The sequence below is a fragment of the Phyllostomus discolor genome, chromosome 14 (assembly GCF_004126475.2).
Source record: "Phyllostomus discolor isolate MPI-MPIP mPhyDis1 chromosome 14, mPhyDis1.pri.v3, whole genome shotgun sequence".
Lineage (NCBI taxonomy): Eukaryota > Metazoa > Chordata > Mammalia > Chiroptera > Phyllostomidae > Phyllostomus > Phyllostomus discolor.
In genome coordinates, this window is record NC_040916.2 from 50,500,506 (window position 1) to 50,523,313 (window position 22,808).

At 48.7% G+C, this 22,808-nt stretch overlaps 1 protein-coding gene across 1 annotated transcript; it reads right to left on the minus strand.

The window, feature by feature from the left end:
* Positions 1-3,032: 3,032 nt before the first annotated feature.
* On the minus strand, positions 3,033-8,304 carry ETV3L (ETS variant transcription factor 3 like). Its single transcript, XM_036015762.1, is given in 8 exon segments — positions 3,033-3,218; positions 3,220-3,512; positions 3,655-3,665; positions 6,997-7,106; positions 7,480-7,625; positions 7,628-7,680; positions 7,933-8,171; positions 8,239-8,304. Coding segments are annotated over 8 exon segments (1,104 nt in total).
* Between the last annotated feature and the right edge of the window lie 14,504 nt (positions 8,305-22,808).

The following is a 22,808-nucleotide window of genomic DNA, read 5'->3' on the forward strand; positions in this document are numbered from 1 at the left end:
CCCTGGCTGGTGTAGCTCAGTGGATTGAGCGCGGGCTGGGAACCAAAGTGTCCCAGGTTCGATTCCCAGCCAGGGTACATTCCTGGGTTGCAGGCCATAACCCCCAGCAACCGCACATTGATGGCTCTCTCCAACTCCCTCCCTTCCCTCTCTAAAAATAAATGAATAAAAATTAAAAAAAAAACACCCCCCCCCCCAAAAAAAAAAAAAAAAAAAAGAATGTTCCTTGACATGGCTGGGTGGCTTTATTGGTTGGAGCATCAGCATGTGCACCAAAAGGTTGCAGTTCCATCCCTGGTTAGGGAACACACTTAGGTTGCAGGTTTGATCCCTGGTCAATGTGTGTATGGGAGACAACAGATTGAAGTTTCTCTCTCACAGTGATCTCTCTCTCTCTCTCACCCTCTCTCTCTAAAAAAACCAAAAACAACAACAAAAAACATATCCTTGAGTGAGGATTTTTAAAAAATAAAATAGAAAAGAGGGGCTTTTGACCAAGATGAAGGCATAGGTAGATACACTTTGCCTCCTTGCACAACCAAAAGAAGGACAACAACCAATTTAAAGACAAAAAAGAACCAGAACTACCAGAAAATTGAACCGTATCGAAGTCCAACAACCAAGGAGTTAATGAAGAAATATTCATCCAGACTGGTAGATAGGAAGAGATGGGGAACCAGGGCAGAAAGGATGTGCAGTGAGGTGGCAGCTGGCAGACAAGGAGACCCCACATTTGCGTGCAGATAAAAACTGGGAGGAACAACTGGGGAGCGAGACAGACCATGTAACCCAGGGTTCCAGCACTGGGAAATAAAGTCTCAAAACCTCTGGCTGTGAAAAATCTGTGGTGGTTGCAGTGGTAGAAGAAACTACCATTTCTAAGGAGAGTCCATTGGAGGGGTCCACAGGGTTCTAGAACATACACAAACCCACCCACTCAGGAAATCAGCACCAGGGCAGCAACTGGAAGAGCATTCATGTGCTTGTGGGAAGTGAGGGAAGTGACTGAAAGCTGGGAGCAAGCAACATTGTTCCCTCTCTGACCCCTCCACCACATACAGCACCATGACACAGTAACATGGGTTGCCCTGCCCTGGTGGATACCTAAGGCTCTGCCCCTTACAATGAAACAGGAGCCAAGACAAAAAAATATGACCCAAATGAAAGAACAGATCAAAACTCCAGAAAAAGAACTAAGTGACAAGGAGATAGCCAACCTATCAGATGCACAGTGTTTTGTATTACCAGATATAAAACACTGGTAATCGGAATGCTCACAGAAATGATTGGGTATAGTCTCAAAATAAAGGAAGAAGTACAGGCTATACGAAGTGAAAGAAAGAAAAATACACAGGAAACCAACAATGAAGGGAAGAAAACTGGGACTCAAATCAATCATTTGGAGCAGAAGGAAGAAATAAACATTGAACTAGAACAGAATGAAGAAATATGAATTCAAAAAATGGAGGAGAGGCTTAGGAACCTCCGGGACAACTTTAAACTTTCCAACATCTGAATGACAGGTGTACCAGAAGGAGAAGAGGAAGAGCAAGAAACTGAAAACAGTTTGAAAAAATAATAAAGGAAAACTTCCCCAGTCTGGAGAAGGAAACACATGCAAGTCCCAAACAAGTTGGACCCAAGGAGCAACACACCAAGACACATCATGATTAAAATGCCAAAGATTAAAGATAAAGAGAGAATCTTAAAAGCAGCAAGAGAAAAGAAGAGAGTTACCTATAAAGGAGTTCCTATAAAACTATCAGCTGATTTCTCAAAAGAAATCTTACAGACAAGAAGAGGCTGGCAATAAGTATTCAAAGTCATGAAAAGCAAGGACCTACATCCAAGATTGCTCTATCCAGCAAAGCTTTCATTTAGAATGGAAGGGCAGATAAAGTGCTTCCCAGATAAGGTCAAGTTAAAGGAGTTCATCATCACCAAGCCCTTATTATATGAAATGTTAAGGGGACTTATTTAAGTAGAAGAAGAAGATTAAAAATATGAACAGCAAAATTACAAGAAAATCACAACTATCAACAACTGAACCTAAAAAACAAAACAAAAACAAACTAAGCAAACAACTGAAACAGGAACAGAAACACAGAAATGGAGATCACATGGAGGATTATCAGTGAGGAAGGGTAAGGGGGAGAATGGGGGAAAAGGTACAGGGAATAAGAAGCATGATTGGTAGGTATAAAATAGATAAGGGGCCCTGGCTGGTGTGGTTCAATGGATTGAGTGCCGGCCTATGAACCAAAGGGTCACTGGTTTGATTCCCATTCAGGGCACATGCCTGGGTTTCAGGCCAGGTCTCCCGTAGGGGGCCTGCTAATGGCAACCACACATTGATGTTTCTGTCTCTCTTTCTCCTTCCCTTTCCCTCTCTGTAAAAATAAATAAATAAACCTTTAAAAAAAATAGACAGAGGAAGGTTAAGAATAGTATAGGAAATGTAGAAGCCAGAGAACTTATATGTATGACCCATGGACATGAACTACATAGTGGAGGAAATGCTGGAGGGAATGGGGTACTGGGCAGAGGGAGATAAAGGGGAGGAAAAAAGTGGGACAACTATAATAGCATAGTCAATAAAATAAAAAAAAGAGCTGTGGTGGGCTAGCTCAGTTGGTTAGAGTGTCATCTCAGCACAACAAGGTTGCAGGTTTGATCCCTGGTCAGGGCACACATGGGGAAAAAAAACAATGAATGCATAGGTGTGTGGAACAATAAAATGATGTTTCTCTCTCTTTCAAATCAATAAAAAAGAAAAAAAAAAGAATTTCTCCTTAAACTGATTAGCAATTTAGTGGAAGGGGAGGAGGCACCCTTCCTCAGTTTTTCCCATATCCACGTATGCTCGCTCCTTCATGGCAATGCCCCCATCCTCTTGGGTCCAACTCCATCCATTCAAATCCTCCTGCAATGTAAACCAATTTCCACCTACAGGAAGGTGCAGAGCCAGGAGGGAGGTGGGTGAGAGGGGAAGTGGAGTTTGGGGGTCCCCCACTTCACATATTCCTCCCCAGTTAAGGAGGATCCAAGGTCCACACTGCTTCAAAATTCTCCAAATTAGGGGACATAGGACTTTTCTCCCCAATTTTGGGTCCATGTATCTCTGAGGAGAAGCCCTCCCAGGGATCCAGGCATCGCTTTGCCCTCATTGAGGGGTGCGGCTTTACCTCCAACACTTCCTGCCTAAGAGACAAGAGACTTGAGCCTCTCACCAGCCCCCTGTCCCAGCTCAGCCAACAGGGGAAGCCCTGAAAAATTCCAGGCTGCTGAGGGGCACATCGGCCTAGGAGGCAGAGTGTCTGGCTTGGAGGACCCTGGAAACTGCTGCTCCGGGAGGAGAGGGGGCAAGAAGGGACCTGAGAGGTGGGTCTAGTCAGAGGGGAGAGAGGGTAGAAGTGGAGGGGTGAAGGAAGCAAAACTGGGCAGCTCTTCTGGGAAGCTCCCCAAGTGGCAGCAAGGGTAGAGCAGGCAGGGGGCGGAGGCAGAGCCAAGTCCTAGAGAAAGGGAGAGAAAGAGGGTCAAGAGAGTGCCCCGCCCCACCGACCTATCTTCTCCCTTTTCACTTTTCTTTTTTCTGTTGCTTAAAACTTTCTCTCCTCCCACATGCCCTCTTTTTTTCTTTGCTTCATGTCTCACTGTAAATTTCACTTCCTTGGAGGAGCCTCATGAGATCACCCCAGCCTGGGCAAGGATCCTGGTTGTTCTTTACGACCCCCAGTGCCCCTCCTCCAGGGCCCTTTGCTTGATTAGCATCAGGTACTCATTTGTGTGATTACAGCTCTGTGGGGACAGGAACATTCTGTTTTACTTTCCTCTGGATCCCGCCCAGCCTGGCACATATTAAGGGCTCAGTAAAAATGTGTTGATTGAATGATTGAAGATATTCTTTCCCATAACCCAGTGAATCCATTCTTTACTCTCCCTGTAGCAGAGGGCTCCAGTTCTAGCTGGGCAACAGACTGGTTGCATGGCCCTAGACATGTTGTTGAAATTCTCAGGCCTGTTTCTTCATCCATAAAAATCCCTTTGCTAGCTAAGAACAAGTGGCATCATCAATAAGAAGGGGCCCAGGGAGCCAGAGACTGGGTGCACATGGACTGAGCCCCAGTCCTCCTCTTCTCCGGCTGCCTCTGGCCCAGAACTCTTCTCCTCCAAGAAGCCTTCCCTCCTTCCATTCCTTCCAAATCTGCTTTCTTTTTCTAGGATTATATGTAGGGGCTCCCAGCTTGGGGTGTCTAGGTATGGCTATATAGAACTTCATGTCACTTTCTATATTTCAAAAACCTAACACTAGTTTCACATTTTTCTTAGCAGGCTACATCATTTAACTAGAAGAGCAAGTATCACCTCCATGTGATCCCATTGATGGGGCTATTGTTGATAAAAACTGGAAAAACAAATTAGTTATAAAAATGTAACCGATTTATTTAATAGAAACAATATTTCTGAAGTTGGATCTATGTAAGGGGAAAATAGTAAAAATGATCCTTTGTGAGGAAAAGTGTGGAGACCTCGGCCAGAGGACCCCCTTCTAGGCCACTGTCTTTTTCTTTAGGTCCTTACATGAGGTGGAGACTGCTGTTTTCCACCAAGAAGGTTGTGTCCCCTGACCCCTGAGGTCAGGGCTGTGTCTCCCTAGGAGATCCACAGCTGAGTAGGCATGTGGAGGAGATAGTCCTGCTTCTTTCCCACCCCTTCCTAGCACCAATCTTGCAGCTTTTGTCTCTGGCTCAATAGTCTTGGACACTGTTCTGCCCAGAAGCAGATTCTTCTCTTGGCACCATGTACTCTGAGGGAAGGTGGAGGGGAGGGGCTGGCACAGCTTTCTGAATCACCATCCAGAAGTGAGGCATGTGGCTGCTACTAGTCTTCTGGTGACCTACACCTTCCCTCAGGGCCCAAGCACAGGCAGGTTTGTGTGTGTACCTGCAGAGAGCAGGGAGGTACAAAATAACCCACTCCAAGCCAGGGAACACTTTTTCCCCCCTCATAGTTTCCCAAAGAGAGGAGCTCTGTGCTCAAGGCATTCCCAGAGCTGGGAAGGGGTGGATGGGGGCGGGAAGAACAGGCAGTACTGTTCAGGTGCTATTTGGCTTCAGGCTGCCAGATGAGTTCCAGCAGGCCCTGGGCTGCCCACACCCACACCCTCAGCTGCATTCACAGGGACCCAGAACCAGGCCCCTGTGTTCTCTGAGAGCGGGGACTGCTGGGTCCCCAGCTACACTAGGGGTGGGACTAAGGCCAAGAGTTTTTATTCCAAGAAACTGCCAAGGAATAAAGGGGTGGGTCATTGGCCTCTGCATTAAGAGCCCATGTCTTTGTGATCTTTTATATAGAAAATCTGACTTTGTCACTTCCTAGTTTACAGCCCTGTACGTGCTGGCCTCTGCATACATTTCTACCTTCTCCCCGCAGATCATTATATGTGGCCATATTTGCCTTCTCCTGGCTCCTTTTCCCTGTCCTAGGACCTTTGCACACATGTTCTCTCTGCTTGCCATGCTCTCCTCCCTCCTTCGAAACTAAGCTGGAGCCTCTTACATTTTGGGTCTCAGCTCAAATGTTACTTTGTCAAGGAAGTCTTTTTAGATGCTCTATGCCCCCTGAACTTCTCTGCAGCGGTGAGCACAGTTATAATTTCATATCGATTTGTTAAGATACTAACTGAGTATCTGCAAACTCCCTCTTGCCTACAAGCTCTATAAAAGCAGTCTTGCTCACTCAGGCTGGTGTTCCCAGCCCTAGGACAATGCCTGGCACATTAAACAGGAGGTCATTAAATATCTGTTGAAAGAAGAAATGAGTAAGTGAGTGAACTTTATCTTTCTGATCTTTCTTCAGTTGGCTTCCTTCTCCATGCCACGGTCCTTTCCTTGGCTCTGGTTCCATCCTCTTCAGCCTAGATTGTCTTCAAAAGCCTCCTAATATTAGTCTATGCCCACTCCAAACCAAAATCTAAATTAACTCAACCCATCTTAGTAAAATGAAGATCTCAACATACCTCTTCCTTCCTAGATACCCCCTGCTCACAAGATAAAGTCCAACCTCCTTAGCATTGCTTTGGAGGACATCTGTTACTGGACACCTGTTTACTTTGCTAGCGTCATCGGTCACCCTCCTCCTTGTCTCCACTACCATCACATAACTCACTCTCTGATCATGGCAAGCTACCAGTAGTTCTTCAGATTTGCTACACTTGTTCACAGCTTTTAGATTTATAAATGCCATTCTGTACCTGGGCATTTTTCTCCACCTGTTTCACCTGCTCAGGTACAGCCTCCTCTAGGAAGCTTTAACTCCCTTCTCTGCATTCCTATAGCAGCATTTGCTTCCCCAGATCTCAGCGTCTGTCACTGGCTGTATTCCCATCTCTGCCCCTCACTAGTCTCTGAGCATCTTGAGGGCTATTTTCCATCTCTGAACCCCCAAACCTAATAATTGCTGGTGCTGAAGAAATGTTTGGTGAATGAATAAGTGACTTATATTATCCCTTGTCTTAATTAGCAGGCATTTGGTCCTGCCCAAAACATCCACGGAGATGTTTGGTCACGCCAAATGTCCTTGAAATTTGGTCCCGTCCAAAACCTCTACTGTTAGAAAATGTCCCTGGGTTCAACACCCAGAGTGTTTATTTCTACTTTTGGTTTACAGGTTAATACATAAAAAATACTATCATGTTTTATTGGTCCAATAATAGTGTTGTGGCTGTATTGTCAATAACCTTTCTTGCCTCAGTGGCCCAGCTGGTCATGGCATATGGGTTAGGGAGATGGGTCTGGGTGGACTGAATGTCTCCGTGGGCATTTGGGACAGGACCAAATGTCAGGGGCCTTTTGGAGTGGGTGTTTTGGCCAGGACCAAATGTCCTACAAGGCTTATCTTATGTGCCCTCACTCATTTGTTCATTCAAAGGGTGCTCCCCTTCTCTGGTTAAGGCCCCCTTGGCCCTCTCCAGTCCCAAGCATTCACGGTAGACACTGCTGTTCCCCTTCATTACCCCCAGAGGCCTCTGGTGGCCCTCAGGGGGTCCACTGTCCAGCCATCTGTTCCACCATGGCCCAGTGGGTGAGCAGCATGTTGTGTAGGAGCTGTGGAGTGAGGGGAAGAAGGTGTGGGGGTAGAATGGGTTTTCTGTGGCATGCATTCCCCAGGACACACTATTTAACAACCATTTTTTTAAACTAATGAAATACCCTGACCGTGGCTGTTAAATCACGCCTGCCCATATACCCTGGACTGATACCCCTACTCCCTTCCCCGTGATCCACTTCTAAAGGAGTGATGCTTAGCACAGGAATATTAGAGTATCTTAGAAGATTTAGAGTATCAATCCTGCTCCTGGGACATTCAGTGACTATGATACAGGGGAAGTAGGACATTGGAAGCTGATGGGTCCCTGAGGCAGAAAGGAAGGCTGGGGTTCTGCTGGGAGACTGATGGACCCCACGGGCTAGGGGCTGCCTTTATACCTATCTCACTCTGCATGCTCATGGGCACCATGGCTGGCTGAAACAAGGCAGGGGCCCCTAGTAGCAGGTTGGGGGCTGGTGCTGCCTGTACCTCCCTTAAAGGATAGTTGACTATGATGAGCTTGCTGAAGTTGAACTGTATGTGAATCTTTTGCCTTTGATCTTGGGCGGGATCTTCTTATTGTAGTAATGTCTGAAGATCCCAAGGGTGAGAATGGAGAGTTAGCCCAGTGGGCAGAGAGTGTAGCCAAAAACCCAGCTATGTCCCCCTCCCCAGGCCCGCAAGGCTAATCCGGAGCTGTTTCTGGATAAGCACAAGGCATCTGACCACACTCAAGAGCATTTCTCAAGCCTTAAAAGGGCAGGAATCAGATGGGGTGCCAGAAACAGCAGCCCTTTTCTTTGAACTCTGCCCTGTCTGGCCACTTGGGTTGCCTCCTCTCACCTGAGGGCCCGTCTCAGCTTGTCATAATTCATCTGTGGTTTGCACTTCCTGCGGCCCCAGAGGTGAGCCACCTCACCTGGATCCTTGATGACAAACTCTTTGTACTCTCCCTGCTGCCAAGTTATGACATGGTGGAACTCTTCCTTCTACAGCAGCTCCAGGATGAAGTGCCACAGCTGGATCTTCCGGGAGCCCGGGGACAACTCAGCTTTGTAGGCCCAGTTGGGGAAGGCCAAACCTGGGGCAGAGAGGGGTTTGAGTGCCTCCAGCATCATTGCTGGAGCTTGGGTGGGTGGCCTGGCAGAGGCTCACCTGAGATCCAGGAGTTGCTGCAACTCTGGGGATGCCTTCTGCCAAGCAGCTGTGGTACATGTTCCAGTCTGGGAGCAAGGACTGTATCTGGGCCTTGAGGAGAAATGGCCACCACTTGGAGGAAGGGAAAGAAGGTAAGGGAGAGGGAGGTGAAAGAGGGAGGGAGGCAAACAAGGAAGAAGATAAGAGGGAAGAGATGAAGGGAGAAAAGGGAGACTGAGGCAGGGGAGCAAGGTCTGGGGCAGGAAGCTCCCCAGCACCCTGGCAGGGTCCTGCCTCCTCTGGGGACCTCCTCACCAGCCAGGAGTTGATCCAAGACACTGGGTCACTTATATAGATGGAAAGGAATGCAAAGGGCATGATATCCTGCCCTTGCTGGAGGATTTAGAGAGAGAACATCTCTTCTCAGGGCTTAACAGGATTGGAGTTTTTCCCAAGATAAGACAAGACAAAATGTAATTAATCATGGCTCTTTTTAAACCTTGAGTGGGAGGAGGTGGCAGCTGTAAAGTACCAAAACTGCCAATATACTCAGAACAATTTTACATTTGAGAAGAACAGAATTTTTGTGTTTTTTTTTTCCACTGATGAGTTTTGAGTGCCTAGCAGAGTGTCTAGCACATTGTAGGTATTCAGCAAACAATTGTTGATACAATCAATAAATGGTACTGAATATATCAATGGTATCACTGTCTGTTTAACACCTGTCTTCTCCCTCAGAGTGTCTACTTCATGAGGCAGAAACCCCAGCTCTCTTGTTCACTGCTGGCTCCCCAGAGCCCATCCTAGCCCAGGGCCTTGTACCTGCAGGTGTGCTGTGAATATTTGTTGAATTGATGGACATGGACAAGGAAGAAGGGATCTTATTGATTCCCAAACTGGATGGGTGGTAGGGTGGCAGTGAGGTGAGGAGAAGAGTGTGGAATGAGCCCTAATGTGATGCAGGCAAAGGGAAGAAATGTTTAAGTCCCAAAGCCTCTGGATGGAATTAAGGCTGGTGCAAAAGACTGGCATTCTCTGTCACTAGTGGAAGAGAAGATGATAAGCAAAAGGAGGGATGGCAGAGGTTGCCATGGGGATGGCAAGATGCAGCCTGATCCTGGGGGTGGGTCCAAGAGTTACCCTGATGTAAGGACCATTAGTAAACAGGGGACAGGTGCTGGGTTACTGTCTCTGATAGAGTGGGTATGATGTGAGCACTGTTCTCAACTAGAACTTATTAGGTGGGAAGATCTGGAAGGTGTGTGAGGATGTGGCGAGAGTAGCTGCCTCACTCCCTAGACCAGGCTCAGAGAGGGAAAGTGACTGACACATATGGTTTAGCCACCATACCCCTTCTCCTAATCCATAGCACTTTGTTATTTCTCATTTTTTAAAGTGTTGCCTCAAGACTAAAAAAAAGTCATTTGTAGTAGTAGTGTGCTACTCAAATTCTAATGTACATAAAAATCACCTGAGAATCTCTTTAAGTGCAGATTCTGATTCAGCAGAACTAGGTGGAACCTGAGATTCTGCATTTCTAACAAGCTCTTAGATGATACCACTACTACTGGTCTATGGACCTTACTTTGAATAGCAAGAATATAGCAAAAAGGAGCTGTGGGTGTTAGAACATCAAGAAATCCCAGGCACAGCAGATGGTAAGACCCTCCCTGCTTTCCCCAACCCCACACCAAGAGGTCGTGTGGTCTTTTGTTCTCCCTTCCCCAGTAAATGTTTGACTCCAGGGAGGTCAACTGACAGACTGACAGCTCAAGAGGAATGGGAGATGGGGCAGGTGCTTCTGGGGATCCCCAGCCTAGCCTGAGCAGGGCACATCTCTGGAAATTAGACATGGCCATGGTTAAGTCAATGCTACTCTGAATCTGGGTGAATAGGGTTTCCACACAACCCTCTGTCTCTAAAATGCCAGCTGACATTCTGGAATCCTCATTTCTCCTTGCTTTCCTCTCTTGAAGCAGATGTCCCCCATCTTCTCCCACCCTTATTTCCTGCTCCGTCCTTTGGGAAGTTCCTCCCCATTCTTTGGGAAGTCTAACTTCTCCTACCTCATCTTAGAAAAATGGGTTGGGAAATGGGGGTTGTAGAAGTGAGGGGTTTCAGGGGAAAACTCTTTCTTGGAGGAAGCTGACCAAATTCTATGGCTGCCCCAGTGCCTGCCCAATCTGATCATATGTCCTGGTCTGGAAGGTTTGAGACCTCAGCAAAGATTTAGGGTCTGGCAAAAAAGCGAATAATAATCCACCTGGAAACAGATACTCTGCGCCCCAGCACTGTGCTGCGGAACTGGTCTGCCCTGAACTTCACACAAAGTATCAGACAGATAGTGCTCAAAGGGGTGGAGTGACTTCTCTAAGGTCATACAACTCTAAGTGAAAAAGTGGAAAGCAAGACCTTAAATCAAGATTTATAATATTCAAGCCCTGGCTGGCGTAGCTCAGTGGATTGAGCATGGGCTGGGAACCAAAGAGTCCCAGGTTCGATTCCCAGCCAGGGTACATTCCTGGGTTGCAGGCCATAGCCCCCAGCAACCGCACATTGATGTTTCTCTCTCTCTCTCTTTCTCTCTCTCTCTCTCCCACCTTCCCTCCCTAAAAATAAATAAATAAAATCTTAAAAAAAAAGATTTATAATATTCAAGGCCTGGCTGGGTAGCTCAGTTTAGAGAATTGTCCCAATACACTGAGGCTGTGGGTTCAATCCACATTCAGGGTACATACAAGAATCAACCAAAGAATGTACAAGTGGAACAACAAATTGATGTTTCTCTCACTCTCTCCCTCCCTTTCTCCCTAAAATCAATGAATAAAAAATTTAAAAGTTTGTATATATTTTTAAAAGATTTATAATATTCAGCCACATACGTAGCCTACCAATGTGACCAAAAGAATAAAACTCAAGATACAGAACCAAAGTGGGTCAACCTCTAGGTTTCCTGAGTGCGTGAATGCTATAGCCCTCCCTGGCCTGGCTGGCATGTGTGAGAGTCCCTCCAGTAATCCCAAGTCTCTGAGGAGCTTGCTGGTTCTGGAGGTGGAAATCTTCACTGCTGGAAAGCTTTGTCAACTGTCTCTCCTTAAACCCTCTCTTTTCTGCTGGAGACTTTGAGCTGCCCAACCATGGGGACCCTCAGAGAAGAACAGATTTTAGTTCTACCTCCTTGCCCAAGAATTACTGTTGGTGTTTAACCTTAATTCTTTGTGCTTTATTTTAACCCACACTCCTGGTGATGCTCCCAAGGCTGATGGAGGTAGGTGGTCCCACTCTGTCCCAGTTCCCCAACTCCCAGCTCCCTCCTCTTGTGCTGTGAGCTAATTGTACAAAGCTTGGGGTAGCTCTACCATGCCCTGCACAGCCCCTACAGTCCTAAGAGGACAATTCCTGAGAGCTATGCATCAAAAAGGATCATAACCCAATCTTGAAACATCAGTGGCCACTTTTAAGCACTTTGTGTTTCTTGAAGGATTAGAGCAGCAAGCAATTATTATTGTCATCACCATTATTCTGCTTGCTAATAATATGATTAATCCCCTTGGCCAATACAAGTTACAACACATGTAGGTTTTAGGTCATTATTTAATAGAAGCAAGAGATGATGGTGATAACAATAGGGAGTAAGCCTTAAGCTGGGACTTGGAGCCAAAGGAAATGCCCAAAACAGATTTTACCTTTTTAAGAGTTCAGTTAATATGAATTGGGTCTCTCTCATGCACCCAGCATTGAGCTTGACATGTTTTTGTTATATGTTACTTCCCCAAGGTTTCATAATAACCCTTCAAGGTGAGTATTATTTTCTCTGTTTTGCAAGCCTAGGAAATTGAGGCTCAGACAATTTAGAGACTTGCATAAGATCCTTGGGCAAGTGGTGGAGCCAGATGGGAACAGGTCTGTCTGACTTTAGGCTCTCAGCTGTAATCAGTCAATCAGGGCAGAAATGTTGAGAATGAAACTTGGGAGCAGATAGAGGAGGCTGGCAGGAGGCAAAAGAAGTGGGCTCTTTGCCAGAAAAATTATCGTGTAGGCTGCAGGAAGCCAAAGGACAGACAGTCAGATGGGCAGAATGGACAACAGGAAGGATGAGAAGGACAGCAATACACCCAGGTGAAAAAAAAAGGTTGAGAGTTCAAGACCAGTGCTGCATCTCTGCAAAGTAGAAACTTGCATCAAAAGTCACTTTGTTGTGGGGCCCTCTGAAGGGCTGCATAATCTGACTGACTGGACACAACCAAGTCTTCTGAAGACTGCTTGATTGATTCAGTGGGAACATGGGACTGTTTCTAAATACAGAGGTGGAGGATAGAGACAAGAGAGAGTCAGAAAGAATGAGACAGAGTAGAGTGGAAATTGGCCTGTGAACACAGGTGAGGTCCAGACATGCAAGTGGGGGTGGGTATCAGAGGGACAAGGCAGTGTTAACCCAGAGATGGGTTTTATTTTTAGCTCCAAGTAAACTGCCATTCTCACCCTCTACCGAATCTGGAATCTGATTGGAATCCTCTGGTTTCTCCCTTGATCTCAGCCCCAGGTGGAGAGTGGTTAGTCTTGAGACCTCCCTTAATGCTATTAGCTAAAGCTGCTTAGGTTAGGAGAGCAAGACAAGCTGGGCTGGGAGGGGCAGAGCCAATCATCTTTTCCCTAGGGGAATTCGGAGGGAGGGGCAGGGATACCCAGGGCCTCTCGTCCCTCCTTCTGCCACCCAGAGTGCTCCACCCCTGCTACCCCCTAAAAAGCCTGTGCCTAGGGCAGAAAGGATTCCTGACTGATGCTCAGTGGCTGGGAATCTGGCCAGCTGAACGCTGTGTCCCTCTTACAGCTTCCCACTTCCAGCCATTGTCCCCAACCTGGGAGAGGTCCTGGCCTCTCTGTTGCTCCCCCAGAGGGTCCAGTGGCACTTCTGCCCCTCTCCTTCCTCCTCCCAGCTCTGAGCCCCCTCCCAGGCTCCCTCTCACTCTGTTCTGGTAGCCCATCCCCAAAGTTGGGTCTTAGATCTCTGCCCACCCCTCCCCCTTGCCCCTGTTCAGTGCAGATGCCTCTAATGATAGTCTTTGTGGTTCCTAGGGGCCGTGGAGTTTAAAAGGTTTGTGTAACTTGTAAAATAGAAATCCAAACCCAGACACCCCAAGGCCCACCCCCAGACCTGTCTTGAAGGGCAGCTGAAAGTCATGGGGAAAGTACCCACCACCTCAGGGATCCAGAGGTTAGGGACATGTGAAATGCAGAGACCGCTTCCAGCCCCACAGCCAACCCCTCTCTCTGGCCCCTCCAGGGCTCTGTTTGACCTTTCAATCTTCAACTCATTTCCTCTTTCATTATTGTTTCTCTCCTCTTTTCTCACAGTTTACCTCTTCTTCCTTTTTTTCCACTTCCCATCCACCAACCTTCTCTTGTCTGATTTCCCACCACCATTTGCTTTCTTTTCTCCCTTGTCCATCATTTTCTGTCTTGGTTTCCCTTGATCTCTCTATTTCTGTGTTTACTTCTTATGTCTACAAATCATGTTGTCACTGGCTCTCCCTGTTTTGCTATCTCTGTCACTGTCATTGTTACTTTGTTTCCTTGCCTCTCTTTCTGTCTTTTTCTCCCTCCACCCCATTTCCAGTGCTTCAGAGTTGGAGACTGAACCCAGGCCTCCCAACTTCCTAGCCTTGGCTCACACAGCCCACCTCATTGCTCCCTACTCTTTCCTTCCCAAACTGCTTCAGCACTCCTTGCCCCTCCCCCAGTGGCAACCTCAGTTGGTTCCCTTCATCTCATTCCCATCAGCTGTGTCTCAGGGGATCCCCCTGTCTGGATAACCCCTATCCTTCCCTTTGTCCCTGCAACCCAGAAACAAGAAATCCCCTCCAGCAGGCGCTGAGGTGGCTGAGGAGCCAGGCCAGCCAGAGGAAGTGAGAGCTCCTAGCCAGATGCTAGGCTGGGGTGAGTGAGCAAGCCAGCATGGGGTGAGTAACTGGGGACCTGGAATGCAGCAGGCCTCTGGGGCATTCTCACTAGCTGGGAGCCTCTGGTGCCTCAATCCCAATCCTCAATCCTGCATCCACTTCACCTCATCCAGCCTCCACCTCAACCTCAGTCTTAATACAACCCTAAATTCAACTTCCACTAAGAGCCAAGTTCAACCCGAGGCTCCATTCATGTGTCCTGGTCCCTCTTTCCACCGGGCCCTACTATCCTTGAGCAGGGCCAGGAAGGGGCTTGAAGGTGGAGTGGCAGAGGCAACACACTTTTCCTCAGCCCATTCTCTTACCAACTGGGAAGGGATTGAAGACAGGAGTGGGACTTCTCTGCCATAACAGCATCACAATGGCTCTCCAGCTTCACATAGCCTACATCTGTCCTGTGGTCATAGGGGCTCTCCTGACAAAGGGCACCAAGATCTCAGATTCCAGGCTTCTTGGTCCTAGTTCCTTGAAAAGGATGCCAGGAGTCTGAGAAAGGAAGAGAAGGATGGGGAAGAACCCTCTTATTCCATCAGAGGTTTCAATTCGGTTCATGTCAGCCTGGCTCAGGTGAGAGCAAAACCTTAACTCTCCCCTCCCTGGGATCCCTCTGCCCATCCCCATTTTCTTCCCACCCCCAGGCTGTAAGGCCCACATCCTCAGTGCTAGTTCTCACTCACTGCCTTTTAACCTCAGCCACAGGGATGGCCCCAGTGAGTTCACTGAGATGCAGCGCTCCCTATGTGTACACAACAGGACCCCCAGGGCCCGCAGGGCCCTGCTCAACCCCATTAATTCCAGGAATCTGCTCCAGTGAGCAAACATATGACCCCAGCTGTGCTTCCTCTGGGGAGAAGAAGATGCTGATATGCTGGACTTTCAGTCTTTATGAGGTCCCCACCTCTCTCTGCCTTGACTGCCCAATGACTGGCTCTGGTGGCTTCAGTGTGGCCCTTGGGTGTTCATCTTCACCCAGTGATTGTGTCTCCTTACTTCTCCCCTTCCCAATTGCCCCACTACAGGCTCCACAGCTGGGGTGGGAGTTGAGGAGGAGAAGGGCAGTCCATCCGACCAGCCCCAGCCTCGGACCTGCCACCAGAGTCCTTTACCTGAGTGCAGCAGTCTGTCTGGTCTGTGTTTTGCCCAGTGTCTCCTTCGGGCTCATGCCTCGCCAAGCAACCCCTCGATCATTACATGCTAAGTTAGGTTACTTAAAATGAGAGCTGGATATCCAAGCTCCCAGGGTAGCTGATGTGATTTTCAGACAATAGAATTAACCCTTTTGGGGGCCAGTGGCACCACAGCCATGTGCCCTCCCCATCTCTGTGGAGGTGGGGTGCGAGAGACTCTCTCCCGGGATCCTTTGCATCCAGCACACACCTCTGGGGCAGACAGCTTCTGAAACATCAACCAACAGGGAGACTGGTGAGAGGGCTACCCCTTCTTTAGTTCTGGGAAAAGAGACACTCGTTGGACTGCCAGGAAGCCTTCCAGCGGTCCATCCTTCCCACTGTAAGCCAGCTTTTCTCTCAAGGAGGGTTTTTTTTTTAAATATTTGTATTTATTTATTTTTAGAGAGAGGGGAAGGGAGGGAGAAAGGGAGAGAAACAGCAGTGTGTGGTTGCCTGTCCTGTGGCCCCCACTGGGGACCTGGCCCACAACCCAGGCATGTGTCCTGACCGCGAACTGAACTGGCAACCCCTTGGTTCACAGCCCATGCTCACTCAATCCACTGAGCCACACCAGCCAGGGCTCTCAAGGAACTTTTTGTGGAGATAAAAAAAATCTGGCCTGGAAAAGACCTCCCTTTACAACCTCTGACTCTTATTGCCACCTCACTCCCAGTTTTTTCCTGAGTCCCAGGTCTCACCTGTGCTCACATACTGCTGCCAAATGTTCACAGTTTGTAACGTTTTCTCTTAGTCTCAAGTATTTAATCGGTATAGTTTACCCAATCACCTTCTTTCTAAGGATTTTTAAGGACTCATGTCCCTTTGCTTTTAGAGTTCTAGAAAATGATTTTTTCTTTTCTTTATTAATATGAGTCAAAGTTAGACAGCAAGAATGACTTCCAAATGAGGTATAAACCAGACAAGAGAAGTAACTGCATGGCCATCAGATGCCTTGTTAAGGACATAATAGGAACAAGGGGTAGGATTCCAAAATACATTGGGTTGGGGATGAAGGGTTTAGGTAACTAACCTCAGGAGAGACTTCTCAGCAGAAACTAGAGGAGGGTGGATGTCAGAGACTAGAGCTTCTGTCTTTACAGTCCTGGGAACCAAGCAACCCTGGCGCTGAGTGAGTGGGCCTGTGTCCAGTCTCCCCGACTCCTAGTGGGGAGGAGAAGACTGATGGCTGTCACTTGGGAATCAATATGATCTTTATTTTTTCCTCTCCCTGACTCTGAGAGGCCAAGGTTGCTCCCTTCTTCCCCCGTCATTACACAACCCCTTTCAGCCCTGAGCTGATCAAGATGGGAATGGAGGGTCATGGAATTAAATTCTGGGGGTTGTTTTCTGGTTAAACCAACCGAAGCTAACATAATAAAAGTGGGAAAGAGAGGCTGAGTGATGGAAGAGACAGGACCTGTGGACCACGAAGAGAAGGTCCTGGTTGGGGGGAGGCAGGAGAATGGACAGGGCTTCAAGCTGCTGAGGGCAGAGGCTCACAAAGGGAGGGGAGACCCTGACCGCTGTCCCAGGGAGCTGAATATTAGTAGGAATGCGGTGCGGACTGATGACAGAGAGCTGCAGTGTGGAAGACTGAAGTCAGTGCCAAGATGTGGTATCGGGTATTGTTTTTCAGTGTCACTGGATTTCCTCACCTAGAGAGCTCATCCTACCCCTTGCTCACCTCCTCATCCCATTTCCTCCATTTAACAATTCAGGACCATTTGAGTTAGGAGCAAGAAGATGCCAAGGCCACGGAGGGCTCCGGGAGGAGGGACTGCTCCCCCTCGTCCTCATGAAGGTGTCAGAGCTGAATCTGAAGTGGGAGAACTGGGACCTAGACCTTAGAACTGGACTCCACAGGGACCTCAGACCACCTCCTGCCTCCACAGCTATCCTGGCAGGGTGACCTCTGGGAGGTCTGCAGAAGGAGGTTTATGGCTCTTTTGCTTCCCCAATTCTTGCCACCATCCTAGCTCCTAGGAAAGTCCCTCAAGTCCTTGTGAGAACTGGAACGGCTGCTGAGATAATTGCAGTTTTCACCTTTTCTCTTCTACTGTTCCACACACTGTCCCTACCCACTTCCTTTCATATTCCTGTAAACTCAATCAAATCAGACCCTGCGCTGCCTTCTCGTCCAATTCACATTGCAGAGGAGGCTGGGTACAGGGGTTAGGAAGCCAGGTGTTGATACTGGCACAGACATTGGTGTCTGGGGTGGCCGGCTGTGTCTCCTATTTCTTCCCCAAGACATAGGCAAACGGCCTAGTGACTTTTGGAGAGGAGGAGTCCTCTGACCAAAACCAGCCCTTTTCTTTGCTCTTATGAGCATTTCTATTTGCATCCCAGTGTCTGGCCCAATGCCTGGATGTGGGGGTTGTTCTACAATGACTGCTGAGTGAATAAAACAAAAGGTACCTCAACCAGCTCCCCACACTCCAGCCAATCCAAATATCCTAACTTGCAACATGCAGCTTCAACACACTTTCAAGTGCCTTCAACCCCCCAATTTCATATCCAGTAACTACCTGGACTGATCATCCCCCTAAATTCTTTTGACAAAGTGATACAATAACAGAGGCCAAGTGAACTGGGGTGGAAATCCCATCCCTGTCTCCCTGACTGGAAACAGGAGGCAGCCCTTCCTCTTTTGGGGCTAGGAGCTGGCTCTGGGTGCCTCTCAGAGCCCACATGGAGAGATGCCTGCCAGGGCTGAAGGAAGGACAAGAGGGGCCTGGGAGGAGCCCCTCTTAGCCTCCTGCCAGCCCCCAGGGCTTCATGGCACAGACTCAGACATGTTGAGTGTCTTCACAGCAACAAAGCAAGGGGTGCTCTATCTGAGCCTCAAGTAGAATTTTCCTGTCCTAGTTAGCGACTTTTTTCCATACTTGAGTAACCAGCACTATCTGCTAAATTGCAAGCCTATTGACATTGTCTGACGTACTTTGTATCAAGACCTAACCACACTGAATGGGTCCTCCCAGGCCTTGTGCTTTTGTAACAATCTGACGATAAAATGGGTGGGACCAAAGACCCAGGGATAGGGTTGGAGCCCGGGGAGGGCTTCTCAGGAGGCTGCACAGGATCAGGGGGTTGCTAGGTAGGGTGGAGATGGGGAAGTGGTGCCATCTCTTTGATGAGGAATGGGGAAGAAGAACAAAAAGTCTCCTTTTCCTTGCCCTCCTTGGTCTTCTGCCAGGACTGGTCTGGGACTGAAAGGGCAGGGGACTTGGCTCGTTCCAGGAAGGTCTATCTGGCTGGTCCAATTATGACAGGAGTATAACCCATTATAAACAGTCCTTGCCAGCTGCTGGCAAATGAAGGGTCATTCCCACTGGCTCATTACATCAAATCCCCCAGCTGCTCCCCGAGACAGGAAGGGGCCCAGTGCACAGAAGGACAGAGGGAAGTGGTGGTGACTGGGATAAAGTCTCAGGTGGCCAGAAAGGGGGGGGGGGGAGGAAAGGAAGAGCCAGTTATGCTTTTGGAAGGAGGAGGAAATCAGCCTTAAGAAGACAAAAAGAGGGGGACGTGATGACTAGGAGAAGGAGTAGATGAGGCAGAGGGTAGCGAAGAGGCTAGAGGTAGAGGAGGTGGTGAACAGGAGGCACGGGAGGCAGCGTCAGGAGGCAGCATGTGGATCTGAGGGCTGGGGAGGAGTGACTCTGTGTGTGTGTGTAGCTGTTGGCCGTGGTGTCTTTGGAGACTCTTCATGTTCCATTAGTGTCAATGGAAGGTGACATGCAGGGATCGACACCAATAGAGGCAACAGACTCCCAGTAAATAAACCCATTTTACTCACACTTTTCCATCCTCACCAGCCAACCCAAGACAGGGAGCCATGGCTTCCCACATCTGACCCCCTCTCCAGAAAAGCTGCTCTGAGAAATATCCCCAGCCTTGATACCGGGATGGGGTAGGGACCCCAAGCTTGGGAGAAGTCTTCAGCAGGGTTAGTGCATGTGCTATCTGGCTCTGTGAGGCTCAAGCCCTGGGTCCCCTGCCTGTGGCCTGAAGCCTTACACCTGGGCCACTGTCTCCTCTCAGGTGAGGGGAAGCTGGGCTCACCTCTCAAATCCTGTGGCTGTTTCCAAGGCAGAACAGGGAAAAACTCTGGATTTGCCGATCAGCTTACCCCGTGGGTGCAGGTGAAGGCCTCTTTGTGTATCTGGATCTGTGTGGGTGTCACAATGTGTGTCTGTCTGTCTCTCTCCATTAGCATCTGCGTGTGTCTGAGGATTCCTGAAATGAGTGTCTGTCTCTCTACGGAGCCTGCCTCTGTGACACTGTGTGTAGGTGTTGGTGTTTCCAGCATGTGTGGTTGGTATACTGTGTGTGCCTATCTGTGTCCACACATATCTAGTTCTGGGAATGTGGGTCTGTGACCCTGACTTGCCTGTGTGTGAGTCTGAGCGTGTGTATCTGTGTTACTCTGAGTGTCTGCTGATGGGTATGTAAGCTGTGCTGTGTTTCGGAGACTGTAGGTGTCTCTGTGTACATGTATCTGAATACGGGGTTGGGGATGGGGGTTGTGCCTGCCTTTGTCTTCCATACATGTGGGAAAGTGCTGCTGGCCTCTTAGTACTTGTGCACCCAATCTGGCCCCTTACATTGGACCTCAGGCAGTGTACTACCCTCCAGGGAGGGTGCCCACTGTTCCTGGGACTGAGCAATTTCCCGACATGAGACTGTCAGTACTGAAACTAGGATAGCCCCAGGCAAACCAGGACGGTTGTTCCCACTTTTTCCAGGCATGGACACAAGGAGGCCAAAGTGAATAGCAGGGCAGTTGTACTGGGAAGGAAGGATGGGAGAAAGGTGGAGTGGGGAGAGTTAGAGGAGAAGCTGGAAAGATTGAAGCATTTGAATAGAAGATGGACTAGCAGAAAAAATGGCTGCAGGAGCAGCAGGAGGAATGCTGCCTAAAGGAAGAACCTCCTCAGGGCACAAAGGTGCCACTCCAGAAACTGAGATAGGAGGCAAAGAGGGTGGGTTGTCCTCTGCTTAGATAAACTCTGATGAAGAGTCCTGTTGGGCTCTGTGGGGGGACACTGGCAGAGACTGATGCTGCTGGCTGGCAGGCAGCCCCTCTGTGGGGGCTCCAAACCTCCTGCACACCCCCTGCTGTGCACTCTATCCCATGGTGCAGTGTGTGTGGATGCCCTGCTTTGAATCCTTCCCTCTCTGTGCTTGGTGGGCTTTCTCTTTAAAGGGAAGAGTGAGAGGGGTCTGGTGGCTCTGGGTGATGGGCATTGATGAGGTAGGAGTCAGGAGTCTGTGGAAGATATAGCTGCTTCATAATGTCCTAGAGTCTTTAAAACTGCATGGGAAGATCAGAGTCCCATTCATTGTGTTCCCCATGGATTATCTGCAGTCCATACCTCAGTGCCTGACACACGGGAGTCTCTCGGGAAACTATTTTGATGACATTCATAGCTTTGCCCCTGCTCCTGAGTGTGCTAGCTGTCCTCCTTCCAGGGGGCTAATGAGAAAAGTGCCCCGTTAGATCTCTGGCTGTTCCTGCTCTCAGCCCCATCGTTCCACTCCTCACTCCTGTCTTCCCCAGGGATTTGTACTGGGCCTCACAGGTGAGCCCTGCCCTGCAAGTCCCACTTCTGCAATCTCTGAAGGCCAGAGGCTCCTGCCAAAGGGCTTCCAGCCTCTGCCAAAGGCTGTCCCCTACTATTTTGTCTCTTTGCAGAGCTTTCCAAATTGCCCTGATACTAGCCCTTCAAGGTATTTGAGAGGATTACACCAATAACCATGAAGATTGAACTGCCTTTGGGGGTCACACAGGCTTTTACCTATTTTATAAACTGAAAAGGGAGAGAGAAAGAGAGGGAGAGAAACATCAATGTGAGAGAGGGAAATATCTATTGGTTGCCTCTTGCATATACCCTGACTGGGGACTGAACCCATAACCCAGGCATGTGCCCTGACCTTTCTCTTTGCAGGACGATGACCAATCAACTGAGCCACCCTGGTCAGGGCTATAAACCAAGTTTTCAGTATTTGTTTTTTTGTTTATCCTCACCTGAGGACTTTTTCCCATTGTTTTGAGAGAGACAAAGGGAGAGAGAGAGAGAGTCTTCGATGTGAAGGAGAAACATTGATCGAACCCAAAACCTGGGAACGTGTCCTGAATGGGAATCGAACCCATTACCTTTCAGTCCAACCAACTGAGCCACACCAGCCAGGGCCTCAGTAAAGTTTTCATAATAGAGCTTCAATGCTAAGAATCTTTGCAACCCCGGCCACTCCTGACACTTGTGGTTGCCTTTGTGAGAATGAGAATCAGGAAAATGCACACAGGGCAGAGGCCTGTGCATGCCTGGATACTACTCAGGGCCAGACAATTTAAGCAGGTAATTCCACAGTGCCAGGAACCTAGATCATGGGCTAGAAGGAGGGACATGGCTGAGAGTGGACATGTCCTCTTGACTCCACAAACCACACCTGGGCTGGGGACGGTACTTTTTGCAAATTAGTAGTACAGTTTCTGTATCCACTGTCTTTACCTTGCTAGTCTGTGAGCTGAGCCCTGGGCTGAGCTCTGGAAGACAAGAAGGTGAGGAACAGAATCTTGCCCAGGATCCTACTGTGTTCATTCTCCTTTCGGCCTTGTCTTTTTATCTTTTGTGTGGCTCTTATGTCTGTTTCTCAGATGGATTTTGTCTCTTCCCTCAGACTGGGGGGCTTCAGGAAACCAGGAGTTGTTGCTTCCTGAGGGAACTGTATCTTATCCCTCAGACTAGGGATTACCTGGTTCCTGGGGCTGGGGGTATCCCTCCTTCCTTAGTCTGTAGACTGCCTGGGAGGGGCTAAATATCCTTCCCTAGTTTCCCTTCCTCAGGCTGGAGGCTCAGTAGGCTGCCTGAGCCCTGGGAAGAGGGGTGGGGTAGTAGGGAGATTTGGCCAAGGCTCCCTGAAAACAGCCAGAATGGGAAAAGGGTGAGAGCTTGAGGAAGGCAGGCAGGGAGCACACACACACACAGCCACAGAGAGGGCAGGGGAGAAACTGGCATTATATGGCAAGAGGAAGCAGGCAAGAATCTGCAGACTTAGTGAAGGGACATCCAAGAGCCTGGCTTGGGATTAGGGTAGGGCAGTTATGGTGAGAAAAGGCAGATTGAAGCTGAGGCTAATTCTACCTCCCCAGCTCTTCTCTGGACATTTGAGAACAGGAGATGGGTAGATACTTCCATTGTCTGGAGCCAGGAAGGATTTCTTGGCAGAGGAGAATGCAGGGACTCGAGGGGGAGGCTGGTCTCCCTTCCCTCCATCCAACTCCTGACCCCTACCCCAACACCAACCTGGGGCACGGTAACTAAACTTTTTAATATATACATACATATATCTATTCTGTATTAAGAAGCCCTGTGCCAGGCTGATAGGAAAAAACAAGAGGGAGAGAGAAGGGGAAGCCAGGCAGAGCTCAAATGAGACCTGAGAT